This window comes from Camelus dromedarius, chromosome 11, assembly GCF_036321535.1.
Source record: "Camelus dromedarius isolate mCamDro1 chromosome 11, mCamDro1.pat, whole genome shotgun sequence".
Classification (NCBI taxonomy): Eukaryota; Metazoa; Chordata; class Mammalia; order Artiodactyla; family Camelidae; genus Camelus; species Camelus dromedarius.
Genome location: NC_087446.1, coordinates 43324700 through 43339264, shown reverse-complemented (window position 1 = coordinate 43339264; position 14565 = coordinate 43324700). Strand labels below are relative to the sequence as shown.

At 41.3% G+C, this 14565-nt stretch overlaps 1 protein-coding gene across 4 annotated transcripts in view; it reads left to right on the top strand.

Moving 5' to 3' along the window:
* The window catches only part of IRAK3 (interleukin 1 receptor associated kinase 3), a 47426-nt gene extending 32861 nt beyond the window's left edge, over positions 1–14565 (top strand). For 2 of the 4 annotated variants that reach the window (XM_064491730.1, XM_064491731.1), the window contains exons 9-12: positions 6979–7177; positions 7499–7561; positions 7656–7820; positions 8556–14565. In XM_064491730.1, the coding sequence (XP_064347800.1) occupies positions 6979–7177; positions 7499–7561; positions 7656–7820; positions 8556–9071 (943 nt within the window). In that variant the 3' untranslated portion in view covers positions 9072–14565. The remainder of the gene's footprint in view (positions 1–6978; positions 7178–7498; positions 7562–7655; positions 7821–8555) is intronic. The other 2 variants (XR_010383206.1, XR_010383205.1) reach the window with 2 other exon arrangements.

Sequence of the window (14565 nt, the reverse complement as noted above, 5' to 3'; positions counted from 1 at the left end):
CAGCAAGCACCCCGTGATCTCATTGCTGCCCCCACCCCGCCCCCGTCTCTTGTCACTGGTTAAGGGTGTGGCCTTTGGGGTCTCTCAGATCTCAATACAAGTCCCCGCTTTACCACCTTCCAGCAGTGTGAGCTTGGGTAAATTACTTAAACCCCCTGAGGCTGAGTTTCCTTGTCTGGAACTGAAACCACTGCACTTCTTCCCAGGGTCGTGAGGGTGAAATGAGATCATCTCCGTAAAGCACAGCCCAGGGTCTGGCAATGAGTGTGGTTCCTCCCGCCTCATGGAGACTCAAGTATCTCATCCAGCCTGTGCGTGGACCCTTGCACAGCACGTATTAGAGCTCTACTTGGGTGCCCCCCGCCCCGTGTTAAGCTAAAATGCATCTTCGGGTGACTCACCCATTAGCCACCACTTTGCCACCAGAATGATCTATGTACAGCTAAAGAGAAGAAGGGAGAAAACTCATTTCATTTCTGCTTTGTAATTGGCAGTTTCTTAATCTTTTATGAGTAGCTGAATAAAAAGATGTTTCTTTCAGTTACCTGTAGTAAATTGAAAGAGCACTGAACAGGGAAATAGGAGGGCTAGGCTTTAGCACGAGCTGTTTTGCATAGAACAAGTCGCTTCAACCAGCTGGGGCTCATTTACCTCATCTGAAAAAAAGCGATTCTACTCTAGCAGCGATGACAAATCACTTTCGTCTCACATTCCATCTTTGATTGTTTGGTAACGGCTTTCCATGTGCTGTGTGGAAAGGGAATCTGGGGAGGGTATGTTCTAAGCTCAATTAGTGATGTCTGTCAAGAATGGGAGGGTGTGTTGGCAACATTTGGGCCACATATTTGCCATATGTTGGGTGCTCTAAGGCTGCCTACAGGCTTCAAATCCTCTGAATTTACCAACTGATTATATCATCAGATGTTTACTTAGTATCTTCTGTAGATTCAGCATTATGCTTGTGTAAACAGTGTAAGCTGGTCTTTGAGGAAGTGCCAAATGGTACAGTGCAGGGCGTACAGTAGGCACTTGGAAAGGAGTTCAGCGCAGTGGACTGAAAGCTTCGTGGAGGAAGTGAATCAAGCTGCATAGAGGAGTTGGGTAAAAATAAGTGGGAGGAGAGTGTTCTGCAGGTAAGGGAACAACATAAAGAAAGCCCCCAGACAGCAATAAGCAGTCTGGTAAATGTTAATACAGTCAAGGTTGCTGATAGGCTGCAGACGTATTGGGGAGCTTAGTGAAAGCCAGGGGATGTCAGGCTTGACATGACAACCCACTGAATAACTTACCAATTTCTCCCAACAACCCTGAGTTTATGCATCATTGGTCTTATTGTCGTTGTGACAGAGGGGAAAGCTGAGACTTACAGAGGTTAGCTACCTGCCTCAGTCACAGGTCTGCAGGTGGAGGAGAGCAGGTGGGGTCCATGCTCTTGTGGGTCCAACAGACATGCTCTTATTAGGAAATTAAGCGTTCCTGACCAGGACTCCTACGAGCATGTTGCCTTCATCAGCAGAGACAGGGAAATGGGGCAGGAGAGGAGGACATAATTAGTATGTGCAAATTTGGAAACACTGACATCGGACTCCTAGTGAAATGGCAGCAGGTGCCCGACTTTGAGGGGGAGGTTAGGCCTGAGGGTCTGCCTTCAGAAGCCTCACCTTGTTCAAGCAGAGAGAGCAAAAAGTCTTCTAAGGAAGACACTGTCAAGGATGCAGCTGCAGAACACCCAGGGAGGGAGCCGAGCCCACAGTTCAAAGGTATTGTTGAGAAGTCTGCTGGTTTAGTTAGGCCAAAAATGTCTTAGTAATCTGAACTCTTCAAAGAGAATATCATAAAAACAAAATTCATTTCCAGATGGTGGAATTTGAGGAGGAAAAGAATTTAAGGGAAAGACTCTTGAAGAGTTGAAGTCTCTGTTCTTGGCAAAGGACCCTTACATTTTTATTGGGGAAACGAGGATGTTTTTGAATTACAGGATCACATAAAAGCATCTGAAAGCAGTAATTTGTTATTTGCATCGTATCCCTTAGAGAGCTTAATTGTTTTCACATTTATGAATAATTTTAAGTTGAAATGCATTTTTATCCTCGACATTTTTCATCCCAGACATTCTTGTTCTTGTTAATATTGCCAAAGCGAGGAGATAATCTTGGTGAACACTTCTAACGTTTCCTATAAGATCGTGTCCTCTCATCAGTACGGCCGTCTCCTGCCAAATGAAACAGTCTTTCGTACACGGGAGGTGGTCTAAGAAAGAAAGGAAGGAAGAAGCCATTTGCTTAAAAATGAATTTTTTAAGAGTGGAAATTGATCAGAGATGTGTGGTCATAGTAAGGCAATGGAGAATTTCCTTTGTGGGGAAGAGTGGGAGAGCCACAGATTGGCTCCTTCCCATGACCCTGTCACCCTTGCGCCCGGCCCCAGGCTCCTCCTGTCTTTGCCCCCAGACCTGATGTGTGTGGCGAGGCCACCGGGCTCCAGCTCAGCGTTTAGCTGGGACGAACAGCCTGCAAGGAATGCAGATGTTTGTCTGACTGATGGTTTGATTAACCGGTCTCCTCCCTCTCCTTCTCCACCCACAAATACTACTTTTGTCTTTCAGAAACATTTTAGATATAAGCAATTCTTTTTCCTCAGATTTTCCTATTTTCCCATCAGTGCCTGCTTTCTTCTAAAATATCCAGATATGTTCATTTTTCCCCTAAGGGATACCAAAACAAATAGTACATAAATTAAAATTTCCCCTATCAATTTTACTTACCACTGCTGTCTCTAAACCCCAATATTCATTTATTTATATACACGGATAAATGCATATATGCCAAACAATATGTATTTTTTTTCTCCATGTCTTAAAACATCTGGGAATATTAGTTCGGTCAGGTTCTTCCAGAACTTCTCTGGAACTATTTTGAAACTCAATTGATGCCTTGAACCCAAGAGTCCTCAGATTTCCAGGGTTATCCTGCAACCCCCTGTACCTTTGTTACATCCAATTGGGTGTTCTTGGACTTCTTGAGACACCCAACAAAGTCCTGTGGGACTTAAAGTTGCGGTGGTGGGTGTAGGATGGATGATGGCCAGCTGCATCCTTCAGAGCACATTTCCAGGCCCTCTCTGTGCATCAGGCACTCTGATTATGTTTTCTCATTAACCCTTATAACAACCCTGTGAGGTAAGAGTCATCAAATGTTTTTATCTACAAGGAAACTGGGGCTTAGGGAAGCTGTGCTTGTTTGGTTAGCGATAAAATTTCACAATTATTGGAGAAACACTCCTTATTGACTGGGACTTCACGCAGCCTAGGACTCATAAGGCATCAGTAAAGCCAAAAACATGCTATAATACTATCTCTGAGTGCTGCGTGGGTCCAGTGGGAAAGAGAGAGAGAGCTGCGCGATCCAAGGGGGAATAAAGGGTTTCAGCATTACTGCATGCTGAAGTGGGGAGGATGTGTATGCCTTTCTCCAGCAATCTGCAGGTTCCTGGAGAAATCACGTCTTGCCTCATCTGGTGAGGGGTTAGTATTGCGACAGCATTAACACAGACAGCAAGCTGTCCTGTTGCTTCAGGCTGTCATGGAGAGCACAGTGGGTGCTCTTTATCTCTGGGGCCAATTGAGTGAAGTCTGGACTTTTCCTAAGAGTTGCCAGGCATTCGGGGGCTAGGCTACTGAGTACCAATAACTCTCCCTAAAATTAAAAAAAAAAAGTATATATATGTATATACGTATGTGTGTATGTGTGTGTATATCTTTAAAAACCAATCATGCTCTTACATGTCAAACATGATATTTGCACTTAAAGTCAGATCCTGCATTATAGTCTGGGTGTATCATCTTGCTTTAAATCCAAGGCCCTTAGGCTTCAACTGTAATGAAATTAAGAGACAAACGTGAACAAAGAAACCAATTCTCATATCCTTTGGGGGGTGTTTAGGTTCCCAAAAAGAATTGTCCTAGAGACCCCTAGCAATAGAGAGATGAAGTAACACCCCCATAATCAGAGTATAGAGTCACCACTTTGTGTAGGATTTTCCCCATTACCTTAGTGTACCACTGCTAGTCCTTCTGCTGGAAGAGTTATCTAGAGAGGTGATGGTCTCTGCTGCAGTAAGCAGCCTTGTGGGAAAGAAGAAAAGACACTGACTGGTTGTAGAAACACTAAACTGAAGGTGTAGGCCATTGGATGTTTCTCTTCTGTCTCTTTGGCTGCTGCCCTCTTGTTGCATTATATTGTTACATGATGTTAGTTATTTGATGCTGCCTTAATTTTGTTAGTCTGTTTTTATGCTCCCCCTCCAGAATAAATATATTCAGTTGACCTGCATGGTAGCTGAAGGCACTCTGTGTTTGAACATTGTATTTAAAGTTGAGGCAGAGGCAAGAATTCGGGTAGAATTCATTGTTGAAGGGCCTTTTGCAATCCCCACTTTCCTAAAACAGAACATCCTTCTTCCTCAGCTACCATTAACCTTTATTTAGGACAGAGTAAATCTCTGGTCTCAAAATTTATGTTACACACTAAAGCTTGCTAGTAAACAACTTGTCTTTTCACCAAGTATCATTAGTCAAAGTGTAAATCAGTGCCCCGGAACAATTTCGCATTCTTATTGATGGCCTCTCACTGACCCGAAGTCGTCTGTGGGTTTTATTGTGTAACGTGCTGTGGTTACTCAGCTCCCCTCTGCCCAGCTCTTACAGAAACATGAGTCACCAGTGGCTGAAAACTTCACACCAGTTGTAATCAAGGTCAGATACATGGATTACATTATGAGTGTTGCTGTTTTTTTCTGTACTCAGAAAAGACCCATTCTTCAGGGGTTCTATGTATTTCAAAAATTCAGCTTTTTTGCATTCTCAAATTTTAAGTTGTGGCTTTATGCCCTTTTTAAAGCTGGGATTGAGGAAGAAGAGGACGGGATGTTTGACATTGAAAATCTGACATTAAGATGTTTGCTATCCTCCTCTTATGCCAAAATAAAGTGGCAGAGGGCAGTGGGGTGGAAGAGAGCCAGGCTCTCAGGGTGGCAGAAGCTGGAGGGGCAGAAGCTTGGGTCCTGGTAACAAGAGTTAATGAACTTCTCTGCCCACCTCCTTTTCTGGCACACCTGGCAAAGTCCTGCATTAAATACCGCAGGACTCTGAGATGGTCAGGGCATCTCCAGAAGCCCCAGCCTTGACGTGAACAAGTGAGGTGTACACCTGTGGAAGAAGTCACCGTGAACTAAATGTCTGTTCTTATCTAGAGCTGCAGCGAAGGTAGATCTGGCTCTGGCGTGTTCCTCACCTTCAGAGGTTCAGGATAGCCAGTACTGTTCTCCAAGCGAGAACACAACAGAACGGGCAAGGAGTAACATAGACGGCTCCCTGTGAGACCCCAGCTGGCCTTAGAAGCTGCTAGGTTTAAAGTATCCGGGGAGGAAAATGAGGACTGTGCTTAGTGATACAAGCCTCAAGGGCCAGGCCCTCTCTGACTTTCTCTTCCTAAATGCAAGTGTTGCACAACAGGTAAGGGCCCTCGGGCTTAGGCACGTGGTAGGCTCTTTGGATTTTGCAATTCTCCTGCCTCTTGTAGAGCAGGGAGAATGAAATCAAGTTTAGAGCACATCTTTCTCTATCCTTAAGGGCCCTGGAGCGTCCTGTCATTTTTGTCTGTTATCAACTCAGTCTTGGACAAAGTCTGGACTAGAATTCTCAAGGCCTTAGTGTCAGGTCCTCTAAATAGAAGTAGGACTCAGAATAGTCTGAATCATAATAACACCTGTAGTTCAGACCTTAGAACTAGGATCTGCTGTGGGCCTACTAGTGTGGGGACAGCAGGAACTTCTGGGACTTCCATGAAATCGAGTACTTGTTCCAGATTAAGAATATCTTGTTCTTATCCTGCAGCTATTACCACGTTTAATAACAATGTGTGGTGCTGCAAATATCCCACGTGGCATTTTGGATGGGTAGACCTACTGTTAGAAGCTTCAGTTTCAGGGGAAAAAAAGCAAGCTCAGAACAGCCCTAAGTGGAAAAGTTGGTGACTTTCTCACGGGTCCACCCACTTCTTTTATCAGTATCCATCTGCCCTCTTACGACAAGCTGCTGGTCTTCATCTCAGCTACCAGTACTGAGCACTCCCGTGTGCCAGGCTGTCTACATGCCCCCGTATCAGTTCTGTGAGTTCTGTTGTTTTCTTCATGTCCCGGGTGAGGAAAGACGACATTGAGGTTTGCAGGATGAAGCAACTGATGGGCCAGGAAAAGGCAGAGCTGGGACTCACCCCAGGTATGCGCCCTGTGAAAAGCTTATCCCTTCCTGTCCCTGCTGAGACCACCCTTCGAAGATTAAAGGAGCCGCTGCTTACTCTCAGCAAAGATGTCAAGTGATTATGGCGGCTTCTGTGTGCCAAGGAGCAAAAACCGGACTTCGAGCACTTTGCCTTTGCCTCTGCGGGTTATTTGTATTTTAAAAAAGACTCAAAGATAAAACAGCTGTAGGGCTGGAACAATGGAATAGGGTCATCAGGAAGGCAGAGGCTACCAAAAATTCCTCAGATAATTGCAGGTTAGCGGCTCTAAGCAGAGCATTCCACAACACAGCCCTGTGCACATAACAGACAATTGTTAGCTGATTAAAACTCAGTTAATGTCCTCATTACAAGTAAGAAGAATGCAAGGAAAGCGGCGTGCGTTAACTTTCATTTCTCCTGTTGACAAAGCATCAGCTTTATCCATCACCTCCTTACACGTGCCTGTAAATTGGAAATGCCTGCTGTTCCTAGGTCAGGTTTTTGTTATAGGTTGCATACAATACTTGGATTTATATTTTAAGAAATGTGAGGAAATGTCCTGAAAAAAGTTCATGGAAAATTTAGGTAATGGCTTTGTTTGGAACTGATCAGGTATGAAAGTGAGCTTGTCCTGTTGCTTTTCACAGAGGTGCCTCTATGATGTTTGTGTCTTGTTTGTCCTTGATCACAATTTCAGTGCAAACATACTTCTGGATGATCAGTTTCAACCCAAACTAACTGATTTTGCCATGGCACACTTCCGACCCCACCTGGAACATCAGAGCTCTACCATAAGCATGACCAGCAGTAGCAGTAAACATCTGTGGTACATGCCAGAAGAGTACATCAGGCAGGGCAAACTTTCCATTAAAACCGACGTCTACAGCTTTGGAATTGTGAGTACCAACTACCAGTTAACAAAGGAGGGGGGCTGATTGCCAGGAAAGCTCTAAATTCTAAGAATGATTTTAAAGGCTTTAACTTTTAGACCTATTAATTTCTGGTTGCTCATTGTCTTACACGTTAATTTTGTGTAATCAGTCAAGTAATAAAATATAACATCATTAATTAGAGTGAACTAAATTCATTATTGAAGTTAATAGTCATAACTAATTATGTGTATGTATTTAAGATTTTAGTAATATTTGTAATAATGTAATCATTTTGTGTGTATAATATTAATGGCATTGGGCTGACTTTCTCTATGTCCTTTGTAGGTAATAATGGAAGTTCTGACGGGTTGTAAAGTGGTGTTAGATGACCCAAAGCACGTCCAGCTGGTAAGAACTGTCTCCATTTCTGCCCCTGTCTCTTAGTCACTTATCTGTTAGATTCTGAGTTCTAAATAATGAGGTGGTTTTCCTCTCTTCCTAGAGGGATCTCCTTATAGAATTGATGGAGAAGAGAGGCCTCGATTCCTGTATCTCATTTCTGGATAAGAGAGTGCATCCCTGTCCTCAGAATTTTTCCACCAAGCTGTTCTCCTTGGCAGGCCAGTGTGCTGCGACACGGGCAAAGCTAAGACCGTCGATGGATGAAGTGCGTATACAAGTGGCTTTATTAAAAACTGACTCCATGGAACCATGGAAAATCTAAATTGGATAAATTACGTATCTAAATGAAATCTTTGCCAGTGAGACAAGTCTAGCCCCTAACGGAGAATTCTCAAATAACAGCTTTTCCAGGTCAAAAAGCCACATCGTTTGGTACTCTGGTAGAGGGAATTATTGGGTGGAACCAGGGCAGCCACAGAAAATTTAATGAAAAGATGTGAGTAACTTGGAGAGAGTATTTTATTCAACATTCATTATGAGATCTGGCACGTTAAAAATGCAGCATGTATTTCCCTTATTGATTTTTTTAAAATTTTACTCATTTGTCCATCAGTTTAATTATCTATTCATTTATTTGCTTATCATAAACAAATATTTATTAGTGTACCTCCAGTCCTCCACATAATAAGGTTGAAGTAAAAAATGGTAAGAGATTCATCCAAGGTCACAAAGTAGTTGGTGGCAAATCTAGGCCTAAAGTCAGGTCTCCTGATAGTTAATTCAGTGCGGTTTCTTTTCTACTTTGCTTCAAGTCACTGAATTTGCTTATTAACATAAAGAAGTTTAGCTAATCCTTAATTCCTTCTCATTCTGAATTCTATGGTTAAATTTATTTCATGAGAATAAGAGAATATTCCTTAATGGTAGACAGGAAAAAAAAAGGTAAAAGGAAAGATGATTCAAGCTTCACTCCATGTTTATTTGCTTCTTGGTTAATTAGGTCCTAACTATTCTTGAAAGTACTCAAGCCAGCTTGTATTTTGCGGAAGATCCTCCCACGTCCCTGAAGTCCTTCAGGAGCCCTTCTCCTCTGTTCTTTGACAATGTACCGAGTATTCCAGTGGAAGATGATGAAAGCCAGAATAATCAACTGCTGCCTCATGGTAAAGATTCAAGGGAAGATGAAGAGACTCAGAAAACTCCCTTTGAATGCAGCCAGTCTGAGGTTACATTTCTGGGCTTTGACAGGAAGACAGGGAGTAGGAGAAATGAGGACGTTTGCCACATGCCCAGTTCTCCTTGTGCAGAAAGCTGGTCTCCAAAGCATGCAGCTCCAGGCCAGGACTCGGGGGCTCCTGGGGTGATTCTGGACCCTTCTGCAGAAGCTCCAGGCCAGCCCCACCAGAGCAGGCCAGTGGAGACAAGCTGTTCTTGCAGACTTTCCTGGAATGAGTGTGAACAGTACAAAAAAGAATCAGTTTCACCAAGAGATAAAGAAGAAAGCGAGGATCGCTGAGGCGCCTAAGTACAGGTCTCATCTTGGGAAGACGCTGTCTTCATAAGTCATGCCAAGAGGGTGACTGATGGTGAGTTTGGGTAATGCAGATTAACAGTCTCAACAATTCCATTCCATCCCTTCCTTTCCAACTCACAGAAAAGAGTGGCTTAAAACTTTGTTTTAGCGGGATCACTGCCTCACGATCACACGTGGGGTAAATTAGAACCATCCAAAATTACATAAGATCATGGACGCTGACTTCAGACAATCAACACAATGAAAATCTACCAGAAAGGAACTGTTTTCCAACATCTTCTCCATCAACATCCATGTAAGTCCTGGAGCCTCCAGTCTGCTAAGTACGTTCAGTTCCGTTGGGTTCCATTGCTTTGGTTTAGCTTGCTTGCAGAGGTTGTGGGAAATGTCTTATCTGTAAATGTTAATAGATGCCTTTTTAAAGAGTTGCCATTTTGCTTATTTCGATTGACTTTGAGGATATTTCTGTTCATGCCTATTAAGTCAGCCTGCCTGAACATGAGCTGGGGTCACCCTTGGCCAAGACATGCCCAAGATCTGTATTTTTGTATTTAAACTCTTAGGATAGTTTATCTCATATAATGTAGTTGTTGACTATTATTACAATTTTTTTTACATACTTAGATGCTATTATATCCTGAGTAGAATGTATGAAATACATTGGTTTTAAAACCAAGTAATTTTTGTTCCTAATGGCTGGTCATAAAGGCCTAGGTCAGCTTTTTGTTTAATTCTGTACCGTCTAATTTTGTGCCTTTATTCCTGCTGTGTACTAGATCTCCCCCTTTTGCACCCGTACTAAATCTTGCGGGGCCCACCACAACTACCATCCTCCAGGAAGCTCTCCTAATCTCTCCAGCCAACATTACTCACTTTAATCAGCATTTCCATAGCAATTTCTTTGTCTTTCTGTTTTATACTTGTCACTTTCTGAATTATATCAAAGTTGCCTATGTTATCTGTCTTACTAGATTGTCAGCTCCCTGTATTAGTTTCCTATTGTTGCTGTAACAAATTAGCACACATTTAGTGAGTTAAAACAATAAATTAACTCATGTTACCGTCCTGGAGGTCAGAAGTCCTCGGCATTCCTTCTGGAGGCTCTAGGGGAGAATTTGTTCCCTTGCCTTTTCTAGTTTCTAGAGGCTGTCTGCATTCTTTGGTTCATGGCTTCTTCCTTTACCCTTAAAGCCAACAACATAACATCTTTAAATCTAGATCTCTCTCTTTCTCTCTCTCTGAACTCTTCTTCATCACTTCTTTCTCTTCCTTTGGCTTCCAAAGAATCGTTGTAATTGCTTTGGTCCCACTCAGATAATCCAGGAAAATCTCTGCATCTTAAGATCCTTAATTTAATCACATCTGCAGTATCCCTTTTCTCCTATAAAGTCATATATTCACTAGTTTCTGGGATCAGGACATGGACATCTATGGGGAGCCATTACTCTGTCTCATTCTTTGAGTGTGTAGGGTCCATCTCTTCAGGGCCTAGCATGTTATCATATATAGAGCAGGTGTTTCCTTATAAGTTAAATTGAGTTACATTATCTCTATGAACCCACATAATCAAAAATTCAGCTATAGTAAACATTCCTGAGTAAATTAACAAAGTAGGGACAATGACTGTCTTTATGTTGATGGACAGAAGTACTCCACAAAAACCATTCCCAGAGGATTTACAGTGTCTCCCTCTCCAGGGTGTTTATAATAAAAGGGCAGACCTCTAGTTTTCTGTGCATCAAAGGAATAGGCCTATACCTTTTTTTTTTTTTTTTTCTGGTGAGTCAGTATGGTTGGGTTAATCACAATCAGATTGGGGTCCAGATTCAAAAACAATTAATCTAAGAAGGAAGTCATCAGAAATCCGGGTCAGGTTACAGACCAAAGTCAGAAACATGGAGCTACGATTCTGGGAAAAAGGATCTTATGGCAGGAAGTAAGGTTCAAAACACAATAAATAATCTGATTGACAGGCCAAATAAAAACTCCAGGCAAGCAGTTGGGAGAGGCCCAGCCTGAGGGCTGGTCTGGGGGGGGCCTGGCTGCCCATTGCTGTCTTTCCCATCTGATCATGAAGTGTGTGTTCACAATGTTCCAAAACTACTGATGTGCGAAGACTATCGGGAGAAAGGGTTGCACTGAACTTCAAGTGATTTTACTCCTTGTGACCTGTCCTAGTTTGGCAACTCTTGATTATGCATGTTAATCAAAGGAAGCAGTAAAAGTCTTCAACATTTGGCTTTATATATCGCCAACCATTCTGAGACCGATTTAGCTTATGGAATCTGAAAGTATTTCATCTGAATGGGGCAAATTAGCCTGAAATCGTGTGAAGTTCCACTAATATTGCAAACGAGGAAATCAAGGTAATCAAGAATTGACTCTGTTCAACTGTTCTTCACTTTGAATCTGGGTCGCCCAGTACCTCCAATGCAAGATCATTAAGACAGCTTTGATTGACGCCAGGCCCACACCATTATTCAGCACACGTGTAATCTGTTGGTATGATGTTGATTTGAACTTGCGTAGTTGACTTAAAGCAGTGTTTCTCAAACTCAACGTGCATCAAAATGATGTAGAAGGCTTGTTAAAAACACAGATCGCTAGCCCCCACCCTATTACTTAGGATTTTGCTTAGCATTGAGTAGAAGCCCTAGAAATATTATTCAGTGGTCTTTTTGACTAGATCACCTTGGTAGGGTGTGACTCTTCTGGACATCTTTAAGACGGAAGTCAGATTAGCTGGCAATAACCTGGTTAATGAGGTGGTAAGCAGATACCACTGTGGCTGGAAATTACCAGAATTTTCTATTGAGTGATCCAGTCCTCCTGACTACATCTAACTTCCAGTGCATTCATTACTAAATGTCATTTCAGAAGAGTTAAATCTTGTATACTGTCATGGGCAATAAGAGGATACCTCTGTGGCTTCAAGGTGTGAAGACAAAGGCACATGAAGAGACCAAGAATGAGCCCCCAGGTCCTTCCTCAGATTAGCAAACATGGATCAGTCAGCAACTTCACACATCTTCACCCTTATAACAGCGCGCCATGGGCATTCCCCCAGGCAGACCTTATTTACTTGACAGGTTTTTTTCCCCATTTTACAGTTCCCCAAAACATGGAGAAGGCGTTTTGTTGACTTGCAAATTAGGTATGGAATCAAGGAGAATGAGGGTTGGAGAAGTCGACTCTTATCCTGAGTCACACTGCTGATGCAGCAGGGCTCCTCACTGAAAACTCTTTACTTAAGCCCAGGAAATGTCTGTTCTGAAAAGGAGTAACTTAAAAAATTAAAAGTATCCCCTAGTTGAAAATGAAAACAGCTAATAAATACATGTGTGTGTTTATTATTTTTAAAATATTATTAACTTTGGCCTCCCAGATGGGCAAAGATTAAAGCCATTGGCAGGAATATAAGCAAATGGGCATTCTTATTTACTGCTGCAAATTCTTATGTACTGTTGGAGGAGTGGAAATTGGTACAGCCTTTCTAGAAGGCGATATATACCAAAACTTTAAATGGTGATACACTTTTACCCAGCAATTTGTTTAGGAATTTATCCTAATGAATAAAAATTTCACAAGTGTGTAAACATGAGGGCCAAGATGTACTTTTTAATGTTTATGATATTAAAATATTAGAAACAGCTTAAATATCCTCCAAAGAGGATGGGTTAAATAAATTATAGCCCAAATATACAATTGAGTCGTATGCAACTGTCTAATTAAAAATTGTTTAGATCTGTGTTTATTGCTATAGAAAATTTGTCCCTGGAATATTATTGAATGAAAAAGCAGACTACAGAATAGCATGTTTAATATGGGCCCATTCGTAAGATTAGGTATTTTTAAATAATATGTGTTTCATAGAGAGATCTTTGCTAAAAAGTTAATGATGGTTTCTGGGCTGTGATGTTTGCGTGATCGTTACTTTTTTTAGACTTTTATGTATTTGAAAATTTTATAATGAGCATGTATCACTGTTATTATCAAAAAACAAAGCTATTTTTATTTTGGAAAAAAAAATTCTCTACATTTCTACATTTGCCCAGCTCTTTGCTCAGCTGTGCCCATGGTAACAACTGGCAGCTGGTAATAATGCTTTTATTCCAATGCCCTTTATTATTTCTATCTCTAAGCTTAGTGACTGACGCCTTCACATAGATCTGTCTGCTGTATCCCCTGAGTAACGTATTTTGAGAGGGCTTATGAAAAAGCAGTCCAAGAGGCAAAAACCAGACAAGCTGAAATGCAAGAATGGAGATGAGATCACAGTACACAACTGAGAATATTTGTAATTAAGTATTAGTTGATTTTGGTAAAATCCTTAAAAGTTACCCTTAAGATCTGTACTTACAAACCAGTACTTCAAGAAGGAACTTATACTTAAAGATCTTTGGGGAGATGAATTTTTCACCCTAAAGTATCCATACCCCAGACTTGTCCCCCACTATCCCTTTTTAGCCTACATAAAATTTTTTAACTTGCTGAATTTAGTAGACTCCGGTTACAGTTATCAATTGAAAGTAAAACTTGCAACAGTGCAAAGAAAGTGTGACTGAATACAGGGCTTTTCTCTAACAGGTAGAGATGGAGGCTATGTAACAATGCTACTGGGATCCACAAGAATGCATTAATTATAAAGGGAAAAAGCAAAGTATACTCAGGGTAAAATTCTAATTCTAATGAGTTCTATTCGGAAGGACTGTTGCAGACATAACTAAGTTACAGAGTTTGTAAATACAAAAACACTAGGCAGATCCAGCTAAAAGATAAATGAGTGCTGGCTTCTTAAAAGCATAACACAGCCACAAAGTTGGTTCTTTTGATGCCAAATTAATGTGTTGGTGCAAACATTTTTATGTTTCCTAGAAGATAAATGCCAGGTAATACCAAAGTTACCATCATTGCAAAGATTTCAGCAAAACAGAAAGAAGGAATCCAGTCTATAAATACAGTGTAAAATGGAATCGTTCTGAACAGCATGTTGGAGTGAGGTATAAATGACTTCTGGTAGTCTTCTTAATCCTATTATTCACTAAATGATAATTTCATGTCATTTGAAAGTGTCCAGGTGAAGTATACTATACTTGTGGGACCGTGAAACACTGGATTTGTGATTTTTTTCTTTTATGTTTGTAACACAGGATTTTAAAAAAGAGCTGCAATGACTTCAGCCAAGGGCAAATATTCATCAATGACCTTTTATTGTTTTTATTTTATAAACCTGGAGGAAAATGTGTGCTTACCTTCCAGTCTGCTTACAAAGCCAAACATGCGTGTTTATATTAACTCACTGCCGGCAGCTCTAAGGCTAATGCTTGTGACAGGAGGCAGAGCAATCTCTGACATTTTCATTATGCATTTGTCTAGCAGTTTGAAGAGGGAGAAATAATTCATGTGATTACTAGTACTCTGTCTTGGGCATTCAAATGTATTTCCCTAATAAAAAAATTATCACCATATTTTAGAA